Source organism: Gopherus evgoodei, chromosome 5, assembly GCF_007399415.2.
Source record: "Gopherus evgoodei ecotype Sinaloan lineage chromosome 5, rGopEvg1_v1.p, whole genome shotgun sequence".
NCBI lineage: Eukaryota > Metazoa > Chordata > Testudines > Testudinidae > Gopherus > Gopherus evgoodei.
This window is the reverse complement of record NC_044326.1, coordinates 13,443,128-13,465,584: the sequence shown is the minus strand read 5'-3', so window position 1 is coordinate 13,465,584 and position 22,457 is coordinate 13,443,128. Positions and strand designations below refer to the sequence as shown.

General features: G+C 42.7%; 1 protein-coding gene across 1 annotated transcript in view; it reads right to left on the bottom strand.

The window, feature by feature from the left end:
- Positions 1 to 22,457, bottom strand: part of EIF2AK3 (eukaryotic translation initiation factor 2 alpha kinase 3) — a 61,907-nt gene that overhangs the window by 33,222 nt on the left and 6,228 nt on the right. Inside the window, exons 2-3 of the mRNA XM_030563466.1 lie at positions 18,555 to 18,684; positions 2,257 to 2,451 (exon numbers count right to left, since the gene is read on the bottom strand). Of these exons, the coding sequence (XP_030419326.1) occupies positions 2,257 to 2,436 (180 nt within the window). The 5' untranslated portion in view covers positions 2,437 to 2,451; positions 18,555 to 18,684. The remainder of the gene's footprint in view (positions 1 to 2,256; positions 2,452 to 18,554; positions 18,685 to 22,457) is intronic.

The window sequence follows — 22,457 nt, the reverse complement described above, 5'->3', positions numbered from 1 at the left end:
TTCTTATGTGACTTATACAGAAGTCGTCACAACTCCACCATGATCAATACTTCTCCATTTCTCCTATCATATGCTGACAAATAGAAAGATTCAGAAAACCCCTTCCATAAGACTTCCAGAGCCCAATTCTGATGTCACACTGCTTTCACATTAATGTAGCTCCAATGACTTCAAACCAGCTACTCCTGATTTATAACAGTGTAACGGATCAAATGTTGAGACGACAATTTTCTTGTCTACAGAATAGATAATACTCCTTCAGTGCTGCCTAGTTAGCCTGGAGAATGATTAAGAGTATCACAATCTACCTGCTGCAGTAGGGCACTGACTTTAGCATTCCTAATCCCAGGGGAGCTAGACTGGAATTATTTTCCTAATTCAGGTCTTCCAAGTGGGCAATTTTAATTTAGGAAGGTGGGTGGAAATCTCCCCTCTAGGAAACCTCAATCCCTTCTTCAGTGCCATCCTGCAAAATGCTATACGGTAACTCCTCACTTAATGTTGTAGTTACGTTCCTGAAAAATGCGACTAAGTGAAACGATAAGCGAATCCAATTTCCCCATAAGAATTAATGTAAATGACGGGTGGGTTCCAGGGTAGCTTCCCCTACTCTGCAAGCACCAGGGGCAGGGGGCTCAACCCTCAGCCTGCCCACTCCACTCCTTCCCCCAAGCCCCCACCCTTGACCTGCCTCTCCCGCCCCGCCCCCATCTCAACCCCCTTTACTTCGCACTGCATCTTGGCTCCTCCCCACTCCCTCCCCTTCTAACCACCGCAAGCCAGCTGATTGCTGGGTTCCTGAGGCAGGGGAAGGAGGAGGGAGGCGCACTAAGTCCTCGCTCCTCCCCCCTCCCTCCAAAACATCGCAAGCCAGCTGATTGCCATAGGAAGGGGGAGGAGGGGAAAGGCACTGATCCACAAGGTCTGCTGGCAGGCGGGTGGGGGGGCATAGAAAAAGCAGGCAGCCAAACAACATAAGAGTGGAGCATTGCACAACTTTAAATGAGTATGTTCCCTAATTGATCAGCAATGTAACAACGAAACAACGTTAAGCGGGACGACTTTAAGTGAGGAGTTACTGTAAGTCACTAACTCTGTGGCCAAGGAAGGCTGGGCACTCTTCCCTGTTCAGAGCAACTCTGCTTCTCTGAATTCTAGCCAGAAGTCAAAAGAAGAAACCCAAAAGGCTCCTCTCCCCCTCCCCCCAAGGAGGAGGAAAACATCATCTGCAGCATATACAGTGAAACTGTCAACTAGAGATTTAAAGGGAACCCATGCACTCCTCTACTATGCAGTCCCGGGTTTTCAACATCACTATCTTTAGCGACTACTGCATACCATTCCCCAAAGGTGTACTACATTCAGCCTGCTGCACTAAAGCACCTGGTTGATTTAGAGAGAGCTGGCAAAAAAAAAAAAACAAAAAACCCACCATATAGTTTACTGAAAAATTTGCACAAAACTGTAGAAGGTTCAGTTCAAAATAGAACCACTTTTTTTTTTTCAATTCTCCATCAAGCTTTTTCACTTCACAAGATGACACTCTCAAGATTGCTTTTAGCAAAAACCAAATTTTTGCTAAGCAAACTTTAGACAATCATTTGACCAATATTCAATCAAAATTTTGAAGACACAGAAAGGCACACTTTTTTTTCATAGAAACAAAATATTTTAACAATGCAGACAATTTTCTGTGAATTTTTTTAAAAGTTGCTTTTTGACAAATAAAATCAAATCTCTTCTGTGGGCAGTCAGTGGGTAGTTCTACTAGTTATCTTATATGACTTTAGAAAGTGTAAATAATAGTTCTTATAACAAGTACTAAAATAAACTTGCCAGAAATAAGCACAGGTTTAGCCAGATATTGATCTCTCTCATACACGTCCCCACCCTCCACCTTTGCTTTTCAGCTTGCTCTAAATGGTTTGGGTTTTTTGATTACAGAATAGAAAATCTAGCTTGAAATTTATGTACCATCTAATTCTAATTCTTTCTCGAAAATTTGGGAGGCTAATGACAGACTATCCATCAAGGATAAGTTTATTCCAAACCCAGGCACCAGCAAGTCTTGTTGACCAAAGAAGTTGCAAAGCTAATCAAATCTTGTATGTGCTACAGTTTTACACCAGAATCAGATCTCTAGTTCTAAACCCTCCTGCCCCCTGCTCCTCCTCCCCCATCCCAATTCCATTTTTAGAAACAGTTCTCAAAAATACATACATAAACACACCGCCTTCCCCACTGTCAAATGTTTACCTTCCCCGAGTATGAGCTCAACCCATATGTGGTCAGGGACTTTCCCCCAACCAAAACCACGTCATCTCCAAATTTGTAGGACGACTCTAGCAGCGATTCAACTGTGAAAGGAACAGCTTCCATGCTCTCTCGATCACGATCCCACTGGAAAAGATCTCCATCCAAGGAAGGAATGATCATCTTATTCCCAAATACCTAAAAGCATTAAATAAAACTGAGTACACAACACACACAATGCCACAGAGCCAGAAATGTTTCTCAGAATCAAGTGTGGTGTTAGATGACAGCATACCTTAATTTTTTTCCCAACTATTAGAAAGGCAAACTGTCAGAAATAAAGTTAACTGAGCATTTGCGTGTACATTTAGACCAAAACCAAAAAACTATCAAACCTGCCCTGTTCAATTTCTAAAAAGAAAAAGATCGGTTAGTACTTTGTGCCAGGTTTTAAGGGATTGTTAAATTTATAATAAAGTTCAGTAAGTTGATGGGATAGCGTTCATCTAGTTTGTGTAAAATATGATGCTAATGGAAAGCAATGATGATCTTTCTATAAGAGGGTGAACAACCATTAGTACATTTTGCGATGCTTTCAAAAGAGAGTTCTCTTATATTATAGATATAACATTGCCTTTGCCCTCTGCTCTTTTAAGAGCCCATTGGCCGATACCTATGAACCCTACCTTTCCTTGCAGTATAGCTAGGAGACTGACTCCCATGAAAGGGAAAATTGTGAAGCAATATGGGAACCCTCTCTAATTTACACCACTGTGCCTTCATATTTATTGAGCTCCTATCCTATACGCCTGTCACAGCAATGTTAAATTCAGAGTTTGGGTTTTATTTCTGAATTTTTTGCTTCCTACACCTGTAGGTCTAACCGCTCCCCTGAAAACACACACCACCACCACACACAATATGTACTTTTAAAAATAAAAACATTGTTCAACTAAATTTTAAGTATTTCATTTTCAACATACAGCAGGTCAAATAATCCTCAAAGGAGTAGAGAATTCAGTCTCCAGTACATTCAGATTTTCACGGGAGATCACAGGTCGGAAGTATGACTCACTGTCAATGAGTACTTGGGGACTTATTAACAATCTTAACATCCTGATAGATCTCAACTAATTCTACGGAGTCGCAATGGCTCTGCTGTGCCAAGAATAGCTGGAAACTAAAACTTCAAATTCTTAACTCTTCAGTATGTGGATTAACACGACAAACCTCAATGCTATTTCAAAACAGTTGTCTCTTATGTCAATGCCCAACAACATAATCTCATTGAATTCACATACTCTGAAGTGCAAGTGCAACGAAATATCTGGCATACTAGATTAGTGATCTTCCAACAGAGCAAAGGAAGACCATACTTTACATTTCATACTTCCAAATAAATATAAAAATTTACAGAACAAATCTAACAAAATACTTTTCATGGCTTCTTACACACTGTAAAGCTGCGAAAAAACAAGCCTAATGTATTTAAATATCACTCCTTTGCAGGTCACCCTTAAGAGATTTGTCCAAGGCTATAATGCAATTTAGTTACAGAGCCAAGGACAGAGCCTGAAGTCCTACCTCCCTAGCCTTGCCACTAGACAGAACAGCATCTACGACAACTTCTACAACAGAAATTTTGTGCAGAAACTTCCACTTGTGCTATTACCAGTTCAGCTATAGACAAGACTTTGGTAGTTTCTAGCATTTACTATACATCAATTAAACCTGCAAGCTAAAATCACCAGGTGTAAACAAAGCCTTAGCAAAATTTAAAATATGAATAAAAATCAACTCAGCAATAATAAACTGATCTTATTCTCAGTAAAAATGAAAAAGCATGATGCCAGCCAGCACTTTATATGGTCTCATTGTGCTTTAATAATATTTTTCATTTATATCTGGGTCCCCAGTTCAAATTCTAGCATGACCAGAACTTATGAAATTTAACCAAAGTGAAATTCACAGGTTTTCCCATTCATAACCAGCACAGCAATTAAACGCTCACACTGATAAAGCAAGTCCTAAACAAAAAATACCCCATTTGAGAGTTTTAAGTCTTTAGAACTGAGCAAACTAGAGAAGCTTTACTTTGTGTGTCAACTCCCAAACATCTAAAAAGACACTCCAGTAAGGAAAATAAAATATTAAAAAAAAAAATGCAGAAGTTCACACAAACCTAGACACTGCAGTTCATGACATCCTTCCTGGGCATAGTTATTTATAAAAATGTTTAATTGGCAGAAGTAATTAAAATAAAATCCTGCTAGTAGGTACACTATAAAGCAGAGTAAAAGATGTTCCCAGATTCAAGAGTTTACAATATAAAACAGGAAAGACAAAAATGGGATATCCAGTCAGGTATGGAGGAGTAAGATATATGAAAAATGTTGCATTTTGATTTACTGCTTGTATATAATTAAAAAACCCTATATAGTAACTAAAGAAAACAAGTACTTGCATAATAAAGATCTATAGCAACATGTGGTTAAGTAAAGTAATGAAAGAATTAACAGTTTGAAAATTGCTGTTTAAAACCATTGAAGATTGCTCTCATGAAATACAGATCAGGACTTTGCAAGGTATCTTTCTCAAAATAAGATTAGCAGATGATCACATGCTTTCAGGCATCAAAGTTGCATCTCAAACAGAATTTGAGCAAATTTTTAAAAAGTTAGATGTGTTGTAATTCTAAACTCCTCTATACTGTGCAAAAAATCTGTTTCACAGCATAAATTTGTTCACTGATATTTATAACGTGGTAATTTTTTGGTGAAGGATTCCAAACATTATTTGATGGCATAAAGCCTTCCAAACGTACAGTTTATAAGAACAGAGTGAATCAAGTAGTCCATCACTATTTGAGCATTTATGACATTCCATTTTCACCCATCCAATTACAGCACTGAAGAGTTCTCTTGGGGTGTTGTTACTCTGTTTTGCACATGCAGACTTGAATACTAAGGCACTTAAACCACTTTCCCCCAGAACGTACAAGTCTAAGGACATTGATAAAGAGCAGGTGTGAGACTGTCAGGTCAGGTCAGCAGGTGCCGGATTAAAAAAAACAAAAAACAAAAAAGCACACAGTTGGCCAGACTGTGGAGCCATTATGCTGGTGAGCTCTTACTCATGCACTTACAGTCAACGGAACTACTCACGAGTAAGTGCTCAACAGCACGTTTGTCCTTATGTATATTTCCATTGGTATGAAACAGTTTATGGAATAAGAAATATGAAGACTGAATGACAGATATTATGTTGCAAGTTCTCCTTTTTAATCAGTTATTCAACTGAACTAATGCTGAAATAGCTTCTGTACTGTCATTTCAACTAACTTCAGAGACCAAAACAGATTTATAATATTACACCATCTGTTTAACAGAGGTAAATCTGAATATAGAAGGTTTCAGAGCAGCAGCCGTGTTAGTCTGTATCCGCAAAAAGAACAGAAGTACTTGTGGCACCTTAGAGACTAAAATTTATTTCACCATATTTCAGCATAAGCTTTTGTGTGTTCCATTCTATGCATCCGAAGAAGTGAGCTGTTGCCCATGAAAGCTTATGCTAAAATAAATTTGTTAGTCTTTAAGGTGCTACAAGTACTCCTGTTCTTTTTTTGAATACAGGACACTTGTCTTTTCTTAGGTGTTTTCAGTGTATTTACACTCAGCAGTTCTGAAGCAGGTTTGAAAGAAACTTTTTGAATTTCTCTCAGTTTAGGTATATATATAAAAACAGAAAGAAAATGTAAGCCATTTTACTTGCAAGGTCTCTACAGAGATAGAAAATTAGTACCCGAATTCATAAGAGTTATCTGAACTGTTACCCAGTATATCTGAGGAAGCAGAAAGGGACTAATTCCTTGAGAGCAACAGAAATCAGCATCGGTATGCAACTCAGGTAAAGAAATGACATCACCCTCTATCTCAAAAGCATTACCTCACCTCCTAATCCAAGGAGTGAGTCACACAGGCAGTCAGCTGCAAGTCTCTTGGCACAGCAAATGTAGGTTACCATGATGCACTTATGTATTCCTCTCATCTGTCAATGTAAATAGCTATTTGTTCAGCTTCACTGGTCAGCAATATGGCACATAATTGTTAAGTGGCATGTCTTTCAGAAGTAACACTTTAAATACACACTCTAGAGTTCAAATGAGAGTTTTTAAGTTGAAATTCATACATTGGCTGGCAGTATTATACCAAGCAGCCAATTGGAATCAGTCTCTGCACAATCACCAAGCAGGCTGGTGAGGTAATGCAATTTCTAAAAGCCTTAACAAAAGCAAAAAGGCATAACAACAAGAAATGGCACATGCTACCAGGGAATTCATTGTCTAGACTGTTGACTGGAAAGGAGGGCATCACATGTGGGATTCTAGTACAGGCTGGGACAGGAAAGGGGTAAAGCTACCATTTCATTTTAGAAAGGGGCTCAAATGAACAGACGTAAAAGGAATCTAAAGTGCTAAAGCTTCCATAAGTTATTTAATAGAAACAATATTCCTACATTTCATTCTATGACCAAACTCTTGTTGCAGAAAGTAAGTATCATGACATGTTCATGTTCAAACACTAGAGCTGGGTGAAATCTGGTGCCAAAAAAATGTCAACTTTTCCTGTTTCAGAGTTGCTGAGCTTCCATATGATAGCAAAAATATGGAAGACATTTAAAGTAAAATGTCTTCATTAGGGTAATTTTGATGATTGTACACCAATTTTTTAATGTATATTTTTTGATTTTCAGGCATATTTTGTTGTGATCAGTAACAATTCCTAGGGGGACCTCTTCCAGCTCCTGATTGGCTGAGCTTAATCCCTATGGTCAACGTTAAAAATGTTGAATGATGTCTCTCTTAACAGCCACAGAGAAAGGTGAATGAGGTAATGTCTTTCACTGGACCAGCTTCAACTGGTGAATGAGATAAGGATGAGGTCTACACTACAGACTTATATTGGCATAATTACGCCGCTCAAGGGTGTGAAAAATCCACACCCGAGTGATGTAGTTACACGGACCTAACCCCCAGCGCACAGAGCGCTATGTCAGCAGGAGAGCTTACTTGTCAACATAATCTACCTCTGCGAGAAGCGATAGCTAACTATACTCTTGTTGGTGTAGGAGCATCATCAATGAAGCCAATGGTCCCCAAACTTCTCACATCACGGCCGCCCCCTTAACCCCTCTCCGCCCCCACAGCGAGAGCTGGGAGCAGAGTATGGACAGAGGTATAGGGGCCGAGGCTGGGGCCGCAGCTTGGGCAGGTCTGGGGCTGGGAGCAGAGCTGCAGCCAAGGACTGAGGCTGGGGGTGGGGCCCGGAGCAGGCTGCAGGCGGGGTTTGAGGGCCAGGAATGGAGCCATGGCCTGGGTTGGGAGCCAGGCAGGGGGCAGAGCATGGCTGGGTGGGGGCTGGCCTGGGCCCTGCTGCACCCCCTGAATGTTCCTCCCTGCCCCCTAGGGGGGCATGCCCCACAGTTTGTGCTGCGCCTGTGCTAATGCAGCATTGTAAGTGTAGAGTTCAGGTCTGGCTACACTTGCAGCTGTACAGCGCTGGGAGTTACAGCTGTCTTCGTACAGCTGTGTAGGGAAAGCGCTGCAGTGTGGCCACACTGACAGCTACCAGCGCTGCAGTGTGGCCACATTTGCAGCAGTGTTGGGAGTGGTGCATTATGGGCAGCTAGCCCAGCGTTCAAGAGGCTGCAACGTGCTTTTCAAAAGAGGGGGGGTGGGGTGGAGTGTGACAGGGAGCGTGGGGGAGACAGAGTGGATTTTTGGAGCTGACACTGTGTCAGCCCCCTGCCTTGCAAGTTCTAAGGACTTGAAGATACACAGCACCAACCTTCAATCATTTTAAAAGTATCGACCCCTTCCTCCACCCCTCTCTCATTCACTAAATGCAAATAGCCTTCAGACCAGATAAGCAGCTGCTCCAAAACAACCCCCCTCCTCCGGGCTGCTTCTCTCCTCAAGCAAACACTATCTGTGGACATTCCCTGCCTGCCTCTGCTCGAGCAAACAGGAGCTGTGTTTGTTTTTTAGATAAGCAGCTCCAGGAGCCCCGAGTTCACAACAAAACAAAGAGGCATCACAACAAAACAAAGAGTGTTCTCTTTACTTAAAAAGCATTATGGGAAGGTTCCGCAGGTCAGTTACAGCATAGCAAGATTAATCACTGTTCACACTGGCACCCCAGCGCTGCAAGAGCAGCGCTGTTCTCTTTATTCCTCTTGTCGAGGTGGAGTACAGCCAGCGCTTTAGCTAGGGAGATATAGCACTGTATGTGCCTTGCCAGTGTGGACGGGGATTAAGTTACCGCGCTGTAAAGCCACCACCAGCGCCGTAACTCTCAAGTGTAGCCAAGCCCTTTGAGCTTACACAGAGCTCTTCTTCAGATCTGGGAAAGTTATGCAGAGTATCACAGCTATATACAAGATGGAACATAAGGAGTTAAGACATGCTGTAAGAGACCATTCAAAATGGGCAGTTAACACCTCTGCAGTCACATGACAAAGGAGGGTGAGTGGGTTACAGATTGTTATAACAAGCCATATATACAATGTCTTTATTGAGTCCATGATTTTTAGTGCCAAGCAAAACTCTGAATTTAAGATTCCAGCTCATGTTGTGCAGATTTCTTTAGAAGACAAGGAGCGAGAGGTCAGATACGGAATGATCGCTTTGTGAAAAGTATTCACCCATAGGTGACAGGGCATTTTAGGATTCTCTCTCTGAGAGATTTCATTCAGGCACAAACAAACAAAGGAAGATATCAAATTGTCTCTATGGCGGAGTCTACAGTAGGGTTTTCTAGCAAAAAGTTTCCCATATTTGCTAACAATGGAGCAGCTTTACTAGTGACAGATCTAGTGTACATAAAAACTCCATTGACTACAAAAAGCCTTAACATTTGAGCATTGGCCTGCTAAACCCAGGGTTGAGAGTTCAATCCTTGAGGGGGCCACTTAGGGAACTGGGGAGAAACTCTGTCTGGGGATTAGTCCTGCTTTGAAAAGGGGGTTGGACTAAATTACCTCCTGAGGTCCCTTCTAACCCTGATGTCCTAGGACATGACCATGTCTAAACTAGTTCAGAGCAGTTCCAAATAACATTGCTGCTCATGGCTCAAACAATCAGCATTTTCTGTATTAGCATTAATGTTGTCTACATAGGACTTCTGTTGAAATAAGCCCATATGGAAGATAGTGTAGCTACACTTTCCCCAGAGTTTTTATCATCAGAACACTCATTCTGTAAATAAAAGGCAGACCACACATTCATATCGTATACTGACATTCTCCTCAGGAAAACAGGATTTATGGTTGTAATATTATGTCACAAAATTCCAGGACATCTGTTTACAAGATAATTTTTTCAGTTATTCTTCATTTGTTGGGGTATACAGTCTCTATATGCCGTTGGACAACACATACCTGAGACCAGAGGAAGCAACCCTTGCCTTTCTATCTGGCAAAATCAGAACCAAGCTCACAGCACGCCCTCCTGTACCAAGGCCTACAAAGTGCAAGCAGATGCCACCGCGTGTCAAGTAGGAGCTGTCTGTGTAGTAGGTGTATTCTGTCCCTTCACAGAGGCTTTAAGATGCACATATGCATAAAAACACAATACTTTAAAAAAAACAGACTTCCTCACTCAGAAGGAGCAGAACAATCTATTAGTTCCAGACTTTTGCACCAGGTACAAGAGTTAATAACTGCTCCCCTCTGTACTCTACCCTGACATAGTAAACATGACAATCAGCTAGGCAGAAGTCACATTTGAAAGTGATCTATCAAATGAGCAGAAAGAGCAGTTCCTTATTTTTAATATACACCAGTTTTACAAGATTCACATAATCCTTTCAAGGGCAGTTTCACACCTGACATTTCATGCAAGAAGTTTTAGGTTAATACAGTATATAGCTTGCCTCGCTATTGGCATGCTTACTACTGCAAAGTGTAATACACATTCAGTATTACCTTCTAGGACCATGGCTACACTTACAGCTGTACAGCGCTGGGAGTTACAGCTGTCTTCGTACAGCTGTGTAGGGAAAGCGCTGCAGTGTGGCCACACTGACAGCTACCAGCGCTGCAGTGTGGGCACATTTGCAGCGCTGTTGGGAGTGGTGTATTGTGGGCAGCTATCCCACAGAGCACCTCGTCCCATTTTGGCACCGTGGGTTGTGGGAAGGGGACGGAAGGGTGCGGGTCATTCTGCCTCCTGTCCCAACGCCCGTGGTGCAATGCTTCACATCCCATCAGTCACTGTTTTTCTGTCCACGTTTGGCGCCAACCTGAGTTTCCCAATGGTTTCTGTGCAGCACGATTTCTATGGGAAATGGAGCCTGAGCTGCTGAGGACTTTGCTGATGAGTGTCGCCAGCACATCACGTTTGGCAGTTGAGCTATTCCTTCAGCTCCAAAGTGACAGTGAGGAGTCTGACGATGATATTGAGTCACCTGACACGTGTGACGCTAAATTGCTTGTGGCAGTAACGGACATGCTCAGCACCGTGGAACGCCGCTTCTGGGCTCGGGAAACAAGCACTGAGTGGTGGGATCACATTGTCATGGAAGTCTGGGATGACGAGCAGTGGCTGCAGAACTTTCAGATGAGAAAAGCCACTTTCATGGGACTGTGTGAGGAGCTGGCCCCCACCCTGCGGTGCAAGGACACGAGATTGAGAGCTGCCCTGCCGGTGGAGAAGCGGGTGGCTATTGTAATCTGGAAGCTGGCAACTCCAGACAGCTACTGATCAGTCGCTAACCAGTTTGGAGTGGGAAAGTCGACCGTTGGAATCGTGTTGATGCAAGTTTGCAGGGCCATTAATCACATCCTGCTAAGAAGAACCGTGACTCTGGGGAACGTGCAGGACATTCTGGATGGCTTTGCACAAATGGGTTACCCTAACTGTGGAGGCGCGATAGATGGGACGCATATTCCTGTTCTGGCACCACCCCACCTGGCATCCGAGTACATTAATCGGAAGGGGTATTTCTCTATGGTTCTCCAGTCGCTTGTGGATCACCGTGGGCATTCCATTGACATTAACACAGGCTGGCCTGGAAAGGTGCATGATGCACGCATCTTTCGGAACAGTGCCCTGTTCAGGAAGATGCAGGCCGGGACTTCTTTCCCAGCCCGGAAGATCACAGTAGGGGATGTTGAAATGCCCATTGTGATCCCTGGAGACCCCGCTTACCCATTAATGCCTTGGCTCATGAAACCGTATACAGGGAAGCTTGAGAGGAGCCAGGACCGGTTCAACTACAGGCTGAGCCGGTGCAGAATGACTATGGAGTGTGCTTTCGGCCGTTTAAAGGGACGCTGGAGGTGTCTTTATGGGAAGCTAGACTTGGGGGAAAGCAGCATCCCCGCTGTTATATCCGCGTGCTGTACTCTCCATAATATTTGTGAAGGGAAGGGTGAAACATTCAGTCAGGAATGGACCTCCAAGGTTCAGCGCCTGGAGGCTGAATTGCACAGCCAGAGAGCAGGGCTACTAGGGAGGCCCAGCACAGGGCTACAAGGATTAGGGATGCCTTGAGGGAGGAATTTGAGGCTGAAAACCAATAGTAACGTTTGGTGCCTTGCACGGGAGTGAAGTGCAGTGGTTACAATAGTAGGAATCTGTTTTTCCTAAAATGATTTGCAGTGCATGTTTCTTTCCTGGGGGCTATGGTATCTTTCACTTTCTGCAATGATAAAGACTGTTTTCAAAGACAAGAATTCATTTATTGAAAAGAAAATAACTTTCTTGACAGACACAACATTTTGGGAACCTAAAAGGACATGGGGGTGGGGTGGTGAACTGTACAGTCACAGGTTTGAATATGTCCTGTCTGGAGTGCTGTGCAACGACTGCTGCACTTCAGGATGAAAATACTGCATGGTGATGGGGGTTGAGTGCAGAGGGTAAGGGTCGTAGTTCTCAGGGCTGGTTGGTGAACGTACAGGTGTTGGGGGCAGCTGGTGGTGGTAAGAACCTGGATGCTGGGGAAGGGGGTTTGGAGCTGACATTGGGGCACAAGGGAAAGAGCTTTGGGATGGGGGGTCGGGGGGGGCTCGGTAGTGCTCTGCCTGCATGGCTACGAGTGACTGGATACAGTCCGTTTGGCACGCCAGGATGCTTATCAGCTGCTTTGTGCTTTTCTTCTTAGCCGCTGCGTTTCTCTGGCGGAGCATGCTTTCCCTTTGTCTCCAGTCCTGCAGTTTTTTACTCTCTCTGGCAGAGTGATCTATAACTGCTTTAAGCATGTCTTCTTTGCTTTTTCGCGGCTTCTTCCTGAGGTTTTGTAGCTTCTGTCCAGTGGATGATATGGGCAGTCCAGTAGTCAAGGACACTGTTCGAAAGACAAAAAGGGCAACAGTTAAAACAGGACACAGGCTGCACTGTTTATAATCTCACCCAGACAGTTATTCCCACACAGTGAAGGAGTTTACAGTCTTCACTTTAGCATACTTTTCCCATACCAAACAGAGCGCACCTAACCCACAGGAGGCAGAAAATGGTGAGTAAGGAGGAATGATTACTTCAGGGATGTGCAGGGGTTTCTGTGCATTGGGGGAGCAAAATGCTGCAGGGGGCACCTACACTGAACACTCTCCCAATAGTTTCCACAGGAGTTAATTCCTGGAAGCTATCTCGCTACTGTGGGTCACCTGGAAAGAGCGGCAGGGTCTTCTACAGCAATGCAGATTCCGCCCTGGCCCCTATGCAGCTTGCCTGTGTGCAGCAATGGTCCCTCCACCCCACGCAGCACAGTGGCGCGGACACGTTAGCCTGACTGGCACAAGGACCACAGTGGCTCTCCCTATAAACTTGCGCAAGCGCATTGCCCACGCTCTGGCTGAAACTTTTGAAGAGATTACCGAGGCCGATTACCACAACGTGATAGACCACATCAATGGGCTATTCCACATCTAGGCATGCATGCATGCAGTCCAAACCCCCCCTTCCTCTCCCAAAACATTTGCACCTGAAACTAAAAGCTGCTTACCGGGAACCCGCTCCTCTGCTTGTCCTTCTCCAACTAGTTCCAGCTGCTGCGACTGGCTAGCTTCCTCCTGGCTTGAGAAGAGCTCCTGGCTGCATGCCTCCTGGGACTCCGGGGTGTCTCCCCCAACCCCAGTACCCTCACTCTCTGTTTCCTCTCCCCTCTTCCCCCTCACCCTCCTCTAACCCACCCTCCCCCCCCCGCTCTGAAGTGTCCATCGTGGTCGTCGGATTGGCAGTGGGGTCACCCCCAAGTATCGCGTCCTGCTCCTTGTAAAAAGGGCAGGTCATGGGGGCAGCACCTGAGCGGCGGTTTCCCTCGGGGGCTTTGCATAGGCACTCCGCAGCTCCTTTACTTTAACCCTGCACTGCACCACGTCCCGGTCATGGCCCCTTTCCAGCATGGCCCTTGAGATCTGCCTGTAGGTATCATAATTCCTATGGCTGGACCGCAGCTGTGACTGCACAGCTTCCTCACCCCAAACACTGATGAGGTCCAGCAACTCGCCGTTGCTCCATGCTGGAGCTCGTTTGGCATGTGGAGGCATGGTCACCTGGAAAGATTCACTGATTGATTGCACTCCACACCTGGCTGAGCAAACAGGAAGGGGATTTTTAAAATTCCCGGAGCATTTAAAGGGTGGGTCACCTGAGACCAGGGCAGTAGAGTGCGAACTGATGAGCAGAGTGGCTGAACAGGCATTCTGGGATACCTCCTAATACCCTGGAGGCCAATTGCAGCGCTTTTGGTGGTCACACTGGTGGAGCAGCGCTGCATTACCAGCGCTGCAATCCTTATACCCCAAGCAGAGCAGGAGTACAGCCAGCACTGCAATCAGGGAGATGCAGCGCTGTATGTGCCTTGCAAGTGTGGACGGTGAGTAAGTTGCAGTGCTAGTGGTGGGTTTACAGCACTGCGACTCTCCAGTGTAGCCAAGGCCTAAATTAAGCTACTCTAATCATCTTCTATCAAAGGAGACTCAGAAGAGAAAATGAAAAAAACCAAAGAACTAACTGTTAAAAGGTGATCAGAAAGTGTTTATTTAAAAGTAAGAGTTTATTAGAAGATTACCTTCTTTGGGGGACGGAGCGAGAAAACACTTCGAGTGACATCTCAGCGCCATTAAAGTCAATAGAAGTTTTAACAACATCTTCATTGGGGCCAGGATTTTACCTCAGGAATTTTTAGAATCCAAAGTAACTGACTGAAAAGGACAGGCTTATATTAATTTCAGTGGGAAATAGATCAGTCTTTAAGTCACTGGTGTCCTTAAATATCTCGCTGAGTTGCTTATTTGGAGTGGTTAGCATTAACTGTCATTCTCTGACAAACTAGAAATTGACGTTTTTGTTTTTAAAAAATAAATGTTACATACAACCTTTAAACCCTGAAAGTCCTATTTTGGAAGGTATATGTCACACCCTTAAAGGTCTCTAACAAGTAAAATGAAGAGTTTTACCTACCAGCACCCCATTAGGATTTTCTATTTCTTCAGCAGTTGTTGACATTACTGATATTTTGAGAAGAAGAGAGATTTATGATCCCCACTGTATTGTAGCTGTCAGTAAGTGTCTTTAATTACAGCAAAAGAAATACAAAAGTGTGATAATCTATTATGGCAGGTAAGCAAGAGAATAAAATTATTTTCAAGTAGGATATTTTGAAGTGCCCCACAGTATACTGAATTAATTTCTAGTTCTGGAGGGGAATTAAATGTTGGACCTTAAAAATCATGGCACCTATTATCATATTTTCAAGCACAAACTTTGTGCTATTTTAGCTGCAAAAATCATACCAGCATTGGAAAAGGGACAAAATACAAATTGGTAAATAAGCCAATTTTTAATGCCTGGGCATCTTAGCTCATTAGTTGTTTTGTTGTGTAATACTGACTTCATAAAACTTCAGACGTTCCACAGATGCATTTAAAGTACAGCAGCCCTGTTGACAGTAGTCAGCACATACAGTTCATCTGGAGCAATAACATTCAGACAGACAATTAATACTTTAGATATCTGGCACCTGAAGTCAATTAGAACCTGTCACAGTTTCAAGTTTAACTCCACTTTTGACCCCCTTGCCCCCAAACTCCTACCACTCAATTTCCCTAAGCGTACCCATATCTCTCTGCCTCAGATTGAGGGTTTAGACTTCCAGTTCCTCTGCATCTCACTGATTTCCCCAGCAGGGGTCCAGCTAATGATGGGACGACCTTGTTGAGACTGATGGCTGTGAACTTGCCCTCCATTTGCCCTACCCCAAGGTAAAGCTAATCACAAGTCCCACCTACGTTAAAAAAAGTTTTGATGGGGTGGCCTGAGATTGCAACAATTTGAGGGTCATGTGTGGCGATTTATTTCGGGGGGAAGGAGGAGATGTAATCAAACTCTTTAAGGAAAAACATAGACATGCAAATGCTTCCTGAAAGAGGTTTGGGGCTGCAGAGAGGGGAATAAATGGGGATGGAAGGTAGAGGAGGAGAGAGAGGTTGGGGACTCAGGTGAGGGAGGCTTGGGAAAGTGGAACAATAGGAATGGGGAGGGGGAACTGCGGAGAATAGAAGGGCAGGACATCTTTCAGCCCCACATTCTCCCCTTCCATGTGTACACCCAGATCTGGAAGGACTCTTGCCCCTCTAGGTGGGTCTAAGCCCCGCTCCCTACCCTCTCATGATCTAGGATATGGGGGGCCTTGCCCTTCTGGGTGGCATCTGAGGCACTCTCACTGCTCCCATCTACAGGGGTTGGATTCCCCCACATATCCTCGTCATGAGAGCCAGGTTCTGGGACAGCTTGCCCTTTTGAGATGGTCTGAGACCCCCACTCCCTGCCTCCCATGTGAGGCAGGATTTGGGCAAGTCCTGCCGCTCTGGGTGGATAGCTGAGAATGGGTATACTTCATGTATACCACAGTCTCCAAAGCACTCCAAGGGGGATGAGAATATGGAGAATATGGAGCAGTTCACATGTCTCAGGGCTACTGTTTCCAGTTGTATTTCTTCTTGGGGTGGTCTTATTAAGGGCTTGTCTGCACTTACAATGCTGCAACGCTTCAGTGAAGACACTATTTATGCCAATAGGAGGTCGTCTCCTGTCGTCATCAGAAATCCAACTCCAAGAAGCAATAGCTAGGTCGACAGGAGAATTCTCTACACCGGGGGTTAGGGTGATTTAACTATGTTGTTCAGAAATGTGGATTTTTCACTAATTTCCTAGCGTAGACCCAAGCCTCAGTTGAGAGGAGCCTTTTCCCTCCATCGTATCTTTATCCTTCCTATTTAAAAAGACAGTGTTTCTAAGTGTTCTAAAATCTGCATGCTTGCATGGATTTTCTTGACATTTGCAATACCTCAGGGTAGTGCAGAGTAGTTTTAATAACCCAAACTTGAGTCACCAAGTCATAAATAAATAAATAAATAGCCTTTTCGCAAAAAGCTTCTAAGAGTGGTGGCATTTGATTTTTTCCCCTTGCAGAGTTAGAGATGAAATTCTTGCTGTGGGTCAAAATGATCTAAATTAATCAATGTTTACCCAAGGTAGTGGAGTGCACCTACTAAGTCTTTGGGGGACCCAAATTGTGAATGGTATTTAAGAACATATTCACATCGTGCAGATGTGCAGCCTGAAAGGATTATAGTGCACACGCACCCAAAACAGAAAAGCCCATTTTATACTCTGCCACTGTCATTTCTAGGCTGAACCTTTGTAAACCTGTGCAATAAAAATTGAATAACTCCTGTTGCTTGCTACAAGTTGTCTCTGTTATAACATGTTTTTATTTTATGGAGAGGTTTCTGTAAGCACAGCAGAAGAGTCAGCAGCCAGTCTGACAAAAAAAAAAATTTGTGATACCAGATGAAGAGGAGTTGGAGACTGAGGAGGGGGGAAGGAGTGATGGGTTGAGAAAATGAGGGTGGGTGGTAGGCAAGCCTTGAATTAGTTGTTTGAGAAAATCTGTATTTTACTAGCTCCTGATAGAATGGTGTAGGGAGGACTGTGGGGGTCAAGTGGCTACTTCTTGATCTGATGGAAGATTACTGTGGTGTTTACAAAAAAAGAGAGACATACACAGAGGTTTGGAACTGACAACACAGGTACCTTGATCACTTAGGAAAAAGACACGCACACTTGCCAGGGTTGCCAGTGTGTGGATTCTGGGCAAATCCTGGATCACAAGGTTGCAAAAGTTTGTGGGAGAGTAAGGAATACATCATGACATGGGGAATGCTGACTATGGACTGATTTGGCTCAGTATGCAAATTGCAGAACATGAAAAGTACAACAGCCTAAAAGGCCTACTAATATGCACCAACACTACATCTTTTCCTGTTCTAAAAGGAAATTCCATGGCAAGAAATTCCATTAATATAGAGTTAAGATTGGTTGGTGGTATGTTGTTCCCTTGTAGAATACTGAGTTGAGCCAAATTCAAATGTCTGAAAACCAAAAAAAGCACAATTCATGCTGTCTGTGCACCATTAACTATGCCTTCTTTCAGCAATATCCCAATACACCCCAATACCACATCTTTACTCTGCCAACACCAAGGTTCCTGAAAGATACAAGTTCTTCACTTCCAACAACCCATTCACTCTCACCCACCAGATTCCTTTTAATACTATTAAAGAACAAAAAGGAAACAAAAGGATTGCCCACATCACCTTGCCTCTCCCCTCCCCAAGCAAAGCCTCAGTACGCATATAGCACACACTCATACTGGCCCTGTTGATATTAGATGTTGTCTACAAGGGGATTACATAGTACCAAGAAATCTTAACCGTGTGTTACTATAGTTTTTTGCCACTGAAACAATATTAAAACAGCGAGAGATGCTAAAAGCCCTTCCTTCCATCCACAGGTCACCTTTAATGCTCCACTTTATTGCTAGGCCAGCCTGCTGACAGAATAGAATGTTATGTAGCATGTGCACAAAAGATTACATAGTGTCTTAGAGAAAAAAAGGACTTCCTCTGCTGCTACCAGCAGAAAAGGATACATCATATGTTACAATGAGCAAAATTACCTTTTTCTTTTTAGGTAGATTCATGGGCCACTTTGAACTATACATAACTGCATACAATTCCTAATAATCTATAGATCTCATAGCTATCAAGCCATACAATATATCTGAAGGGCTGTGTTTATACTAATTTTCTTCCTCCTTTAAAAATTCCCACTATCGCCATGGTGGAGCTATTTTTAAAAAAAAAAGAAAAAAAAAGGTTTCATGCAGACAAAGCCTAAAAAAATAAAACAAAACCAAAACAAAAAAAATCAGGTAACAGATACAAAGTCTTACCTCTGGTTTACTGAGGCTGGATGACACAAGAGAACCAGATCCCACATCCAGATCCCACTGCTTTCTGCCACTATTCTCGGGGTCTAGAGCAGCAATTCGTCCATCCAAAGTGCTGATAATTACTAAGGACCTGCCAATCACAGAAACATTCATATTCAGAACTAAAGCTGCTATAGATATGCCTAACTATATTTTCTGACTTCAGATTACATTTTAAATAAATCATAGTGTTTCCATTTTGCATTGTATCATTTAACTGGGCAGGTCTAGAACAGCTGTAAGTTTGTAGTTGGAGCTCACAAACTTGTTTTATATGTCACGAAGCAACTTCTAATCATTTCAAGAGGTCACTTGGAAGCAAAGTAAGTTTGTCACTGTTAAGATTGGTGAAAACATAAATCAGTCTTCCTATTTGAAGTTCATATGATTTGTGTACCCTAACCAAAAAACACCAAAAAACCATCATATGGTTTTCAAAAACAAATAACCCACTAGGTCAGCGTGCAAGGAATACTGCAACACAGACTGAGCAGATCTGCAAAAAGCTTGAGCAAAGCATGGAAAGAAATTTGGATGTCAGGAAATGTCTTACAAGAAAGCAATAGTTACAAGACAACAACATAGCAGAGCAAAAGCATTCACTCGTGTGGAAACAAAGGTTATGCCTACACAGCAAACAGGCTAGCCTGTTCTAGCTAGCCTAAATCAAACAATAACTGTAAAGACGGCACAGCACTGGTATCACTGCAAGTAGTACAATTTAGCAGGGTTAAAAACAAACAAAAGAAGGATTTCTTCACACAACGCACAGTCAACCTTTGGAACTCTTTGCCAGAGGATGTTGTGAAGGCCAAGACTATAAAAGGGTTAAAAAAAGAACTAGATAAATTCATGTAGGATAAGTCCATCAATGGCTATTAGCCAGGATGGGCAGGTATGGTGTCCCAAGCCTCTGTTTGACAGAAGCTGGGAATGGGTAACAGGGAATGGATCACTTGATGATTACCTCTTCTGTTCATTCCCTCTGGGGCACCTGGCATTGGCCACTGTTGGAAGACAGGATACTGGGCTAAATGCACCTTTGGTCTGATCCAGTTTGGCCATTCTTATGTTCTTAGGCACTGACCCTGGGTATGCACTCTGCTCATTAGCCCTCTCTGAAGCCCACAATGTGATGTATTTACTGCTATTGATACCAGTGTTATCTGGATTCAAGATAGCTTGAATTTAAGCACTGCTCATAGATTCACAGATAAACAACCACTCTGATCAACTAGTCTGTCCTCCTGAATTAAATCCTCGTCTAGTGGCCAAGGCACTGACCTGGGACACCAAGAAATCTGGTTCAATTATCTTCTTTGCTACAGAACTCCTGTGTTACTTTTGGCTCACATTCTCAAATGTAGGGTAAGCAGTGTATAATTTCTGCTGTGTAGACATAACAAGCAGGAAGGCTGCCTTAGCATTAGGGTAAGTGGTGTATCTAACTGACAGCACATGATAGCAGTGGGCAAGCTGTTGGTTTCTAGAATATAAGCTCCAAATGGCCTGGGACCTGCCAACTGGAGAGGGTGTATCCACATGAGACTGGACCACAGTTAAAATCACGAGTGGTGTTGGGCTACAATTAGTTTAAAAAAAAAAAAAAAGGCAGATGGCTGAAATCTGTTGATCTTTTGGACATGCTGAAAAGCTTGCCTATTTTCATAGGCTTTTGGGGAGTAGAGAGCATAGATAAAGGACATGTTTATTGAGAAGATGCACTATTTTTCTTAGTTTTCTGGCTGGCTACTCTCAAAAGTGGATGTGAAAGGAGGTTGCTGGATTTACAGATATTTTCAAGACTAGCAGTAAAAATGCAATTAAAGACCACCTAAATTTGATCCATTAACTGCAGTCCAAAAATGAAAATTCAGAGTCAGATCAACTGACACCACACAATTTTGGAGTTCAGAGAGGAATATAATGCATTTTAAGGAATATGTCAGTATTCTTTTAAAAATTTCCCTAAAAAAAAAAAAATATAAAACATTGTTAGGATATAGATATTCAGGCCTGTCTGCAAGGCCTATACTTTAAGAATTTAGGTGTATTCTTATCACTTAGCTAATTATAGAGGTATAAAAGAAAGAATCAAAATCACTGTCTGTATCATGGCCTTCTTTTACTGTGACAGTCTGAGGCCTGGTTCTTCGGCTAAGCAGCAAAGGCAGTCATGAACTGGGAAGTGTATGGTCACATCCTCACATTGTAAACTAGACACATTGAAATAAGGTGCTACTGGGCTACCAGGAATACAATCCTGACCAGCTTTTATAGATCCAGACTAACACAGCTACCCCTCCGATACTTGAATCCTGACCAGATATTTCTATCACCTCCAGAGAAAGGGAAGAGCCTAGAAGATGTAAAAGGAAACTTAGTTTGATAGCATCCTGTCTGGCAAGCATGCATCCAACAAAGTGAGTATTCACCTATGAAAGCTCTAGATCCAAAACATCTGTTCGTCTACAAGGTGCCATAGGACTCTTTGCTGCTTTTACAGAACCAGACTAACATGGCTACTCTGATACTTGTCCAGCAAGAACTCACTTATCAATAGACACAGCTGCAAAACCCTTATGTCTGTATAGATGGAGTTGAGAAATCCCCACTTCTGTATTGTTTTGTATGTTTATTTGCATGGCCTCTGTCTGGTTCTGTAATTGTTTCTGTCTGCTGTATAATTAATTTTGTTGGGTATAAACCAATGAAGGTGGTGGAATATAATCGATTAAATAACCATGTTACAATGTTAGGATTGGTTAGTTAAATTTCAGTAAAATGATTGGTTAAGGTATAGCTAAGCAAAACTCAGGTTTTACTATATAGTCTGCAGTCAATCAGGAAGTAATGGGGGGGGGAATGGGAACAGGGACTGGGGATGGGGGAATTAAAATCATGTTTTGCTAAAGGGGAAAATGGGAACAGGGGATGGGAACAGGAACAGGGACACAGGCAAGGTTCTGAGGTGTCAGAGCTGGGAAGGGGGACACTAAGGAAGGAAACTGGAATCAAGCTTGCTGGAAGTTCACCCCAATAAACATCAAGTTGTTTGCATCTTTGGACTTCGGGTATTGTTGCTCTCTGTTCATGCAAGAAGGACCAGGCAAGTGAGAGGGTGAAGGAATAAGCCCCCAAACAAGCATGATTCTAAGAGATATACACAAGGGCAGTGTCTTATACCGTACTGGTAAAACATCTACCACAGTAAGAGACCACGTGCAGTGCTGCAATTTTCAATTTAAACACATTCCACCATTGAAGAAACCAAATCCTTGTAAAGAATTTATCACACTGTTATTAATAAATCTGAACACTGTGTGACAAGTATACACACGCCCCTATTCCAACAAAATAGCACCACATTTTCAAGTGTAATATTTGTTTTCTGAATCAAGAAGTATAAATTTTTATGTACTAGGACAGGCATCAATTCTTTTGCCAAATATTTGAGTACTACAGCTTCACTCAAACTTATTACCAGTTTTATAAGCGGAATATGATCATTACTGCTATAAAGATACAGGAATCACAAGCAGGCTAATAATGTAGTACAGTGTATCTATACTCAAGCACTCTAATGATCACACAATTGTACTTTATATTGGAGCTCTCAGTGTAACTGGGTTCTACTGATGACTGTGCTTACTCAAAACCCAAAAGCTCAAACACACTTAACAATAAAACAAACACAAATGACTATTCAAAATGTATCTATTTAAATTAGGACTGTCAAGTGATTAAAAACTTAATCATGATTAATAGTGCAATTAATTGCACTGTTAATATTTAATATTTGATATTTTCTACATTTTCAAATATTGATTTTAATTGCAACACAGAACAGTGTACAGTGCTCAC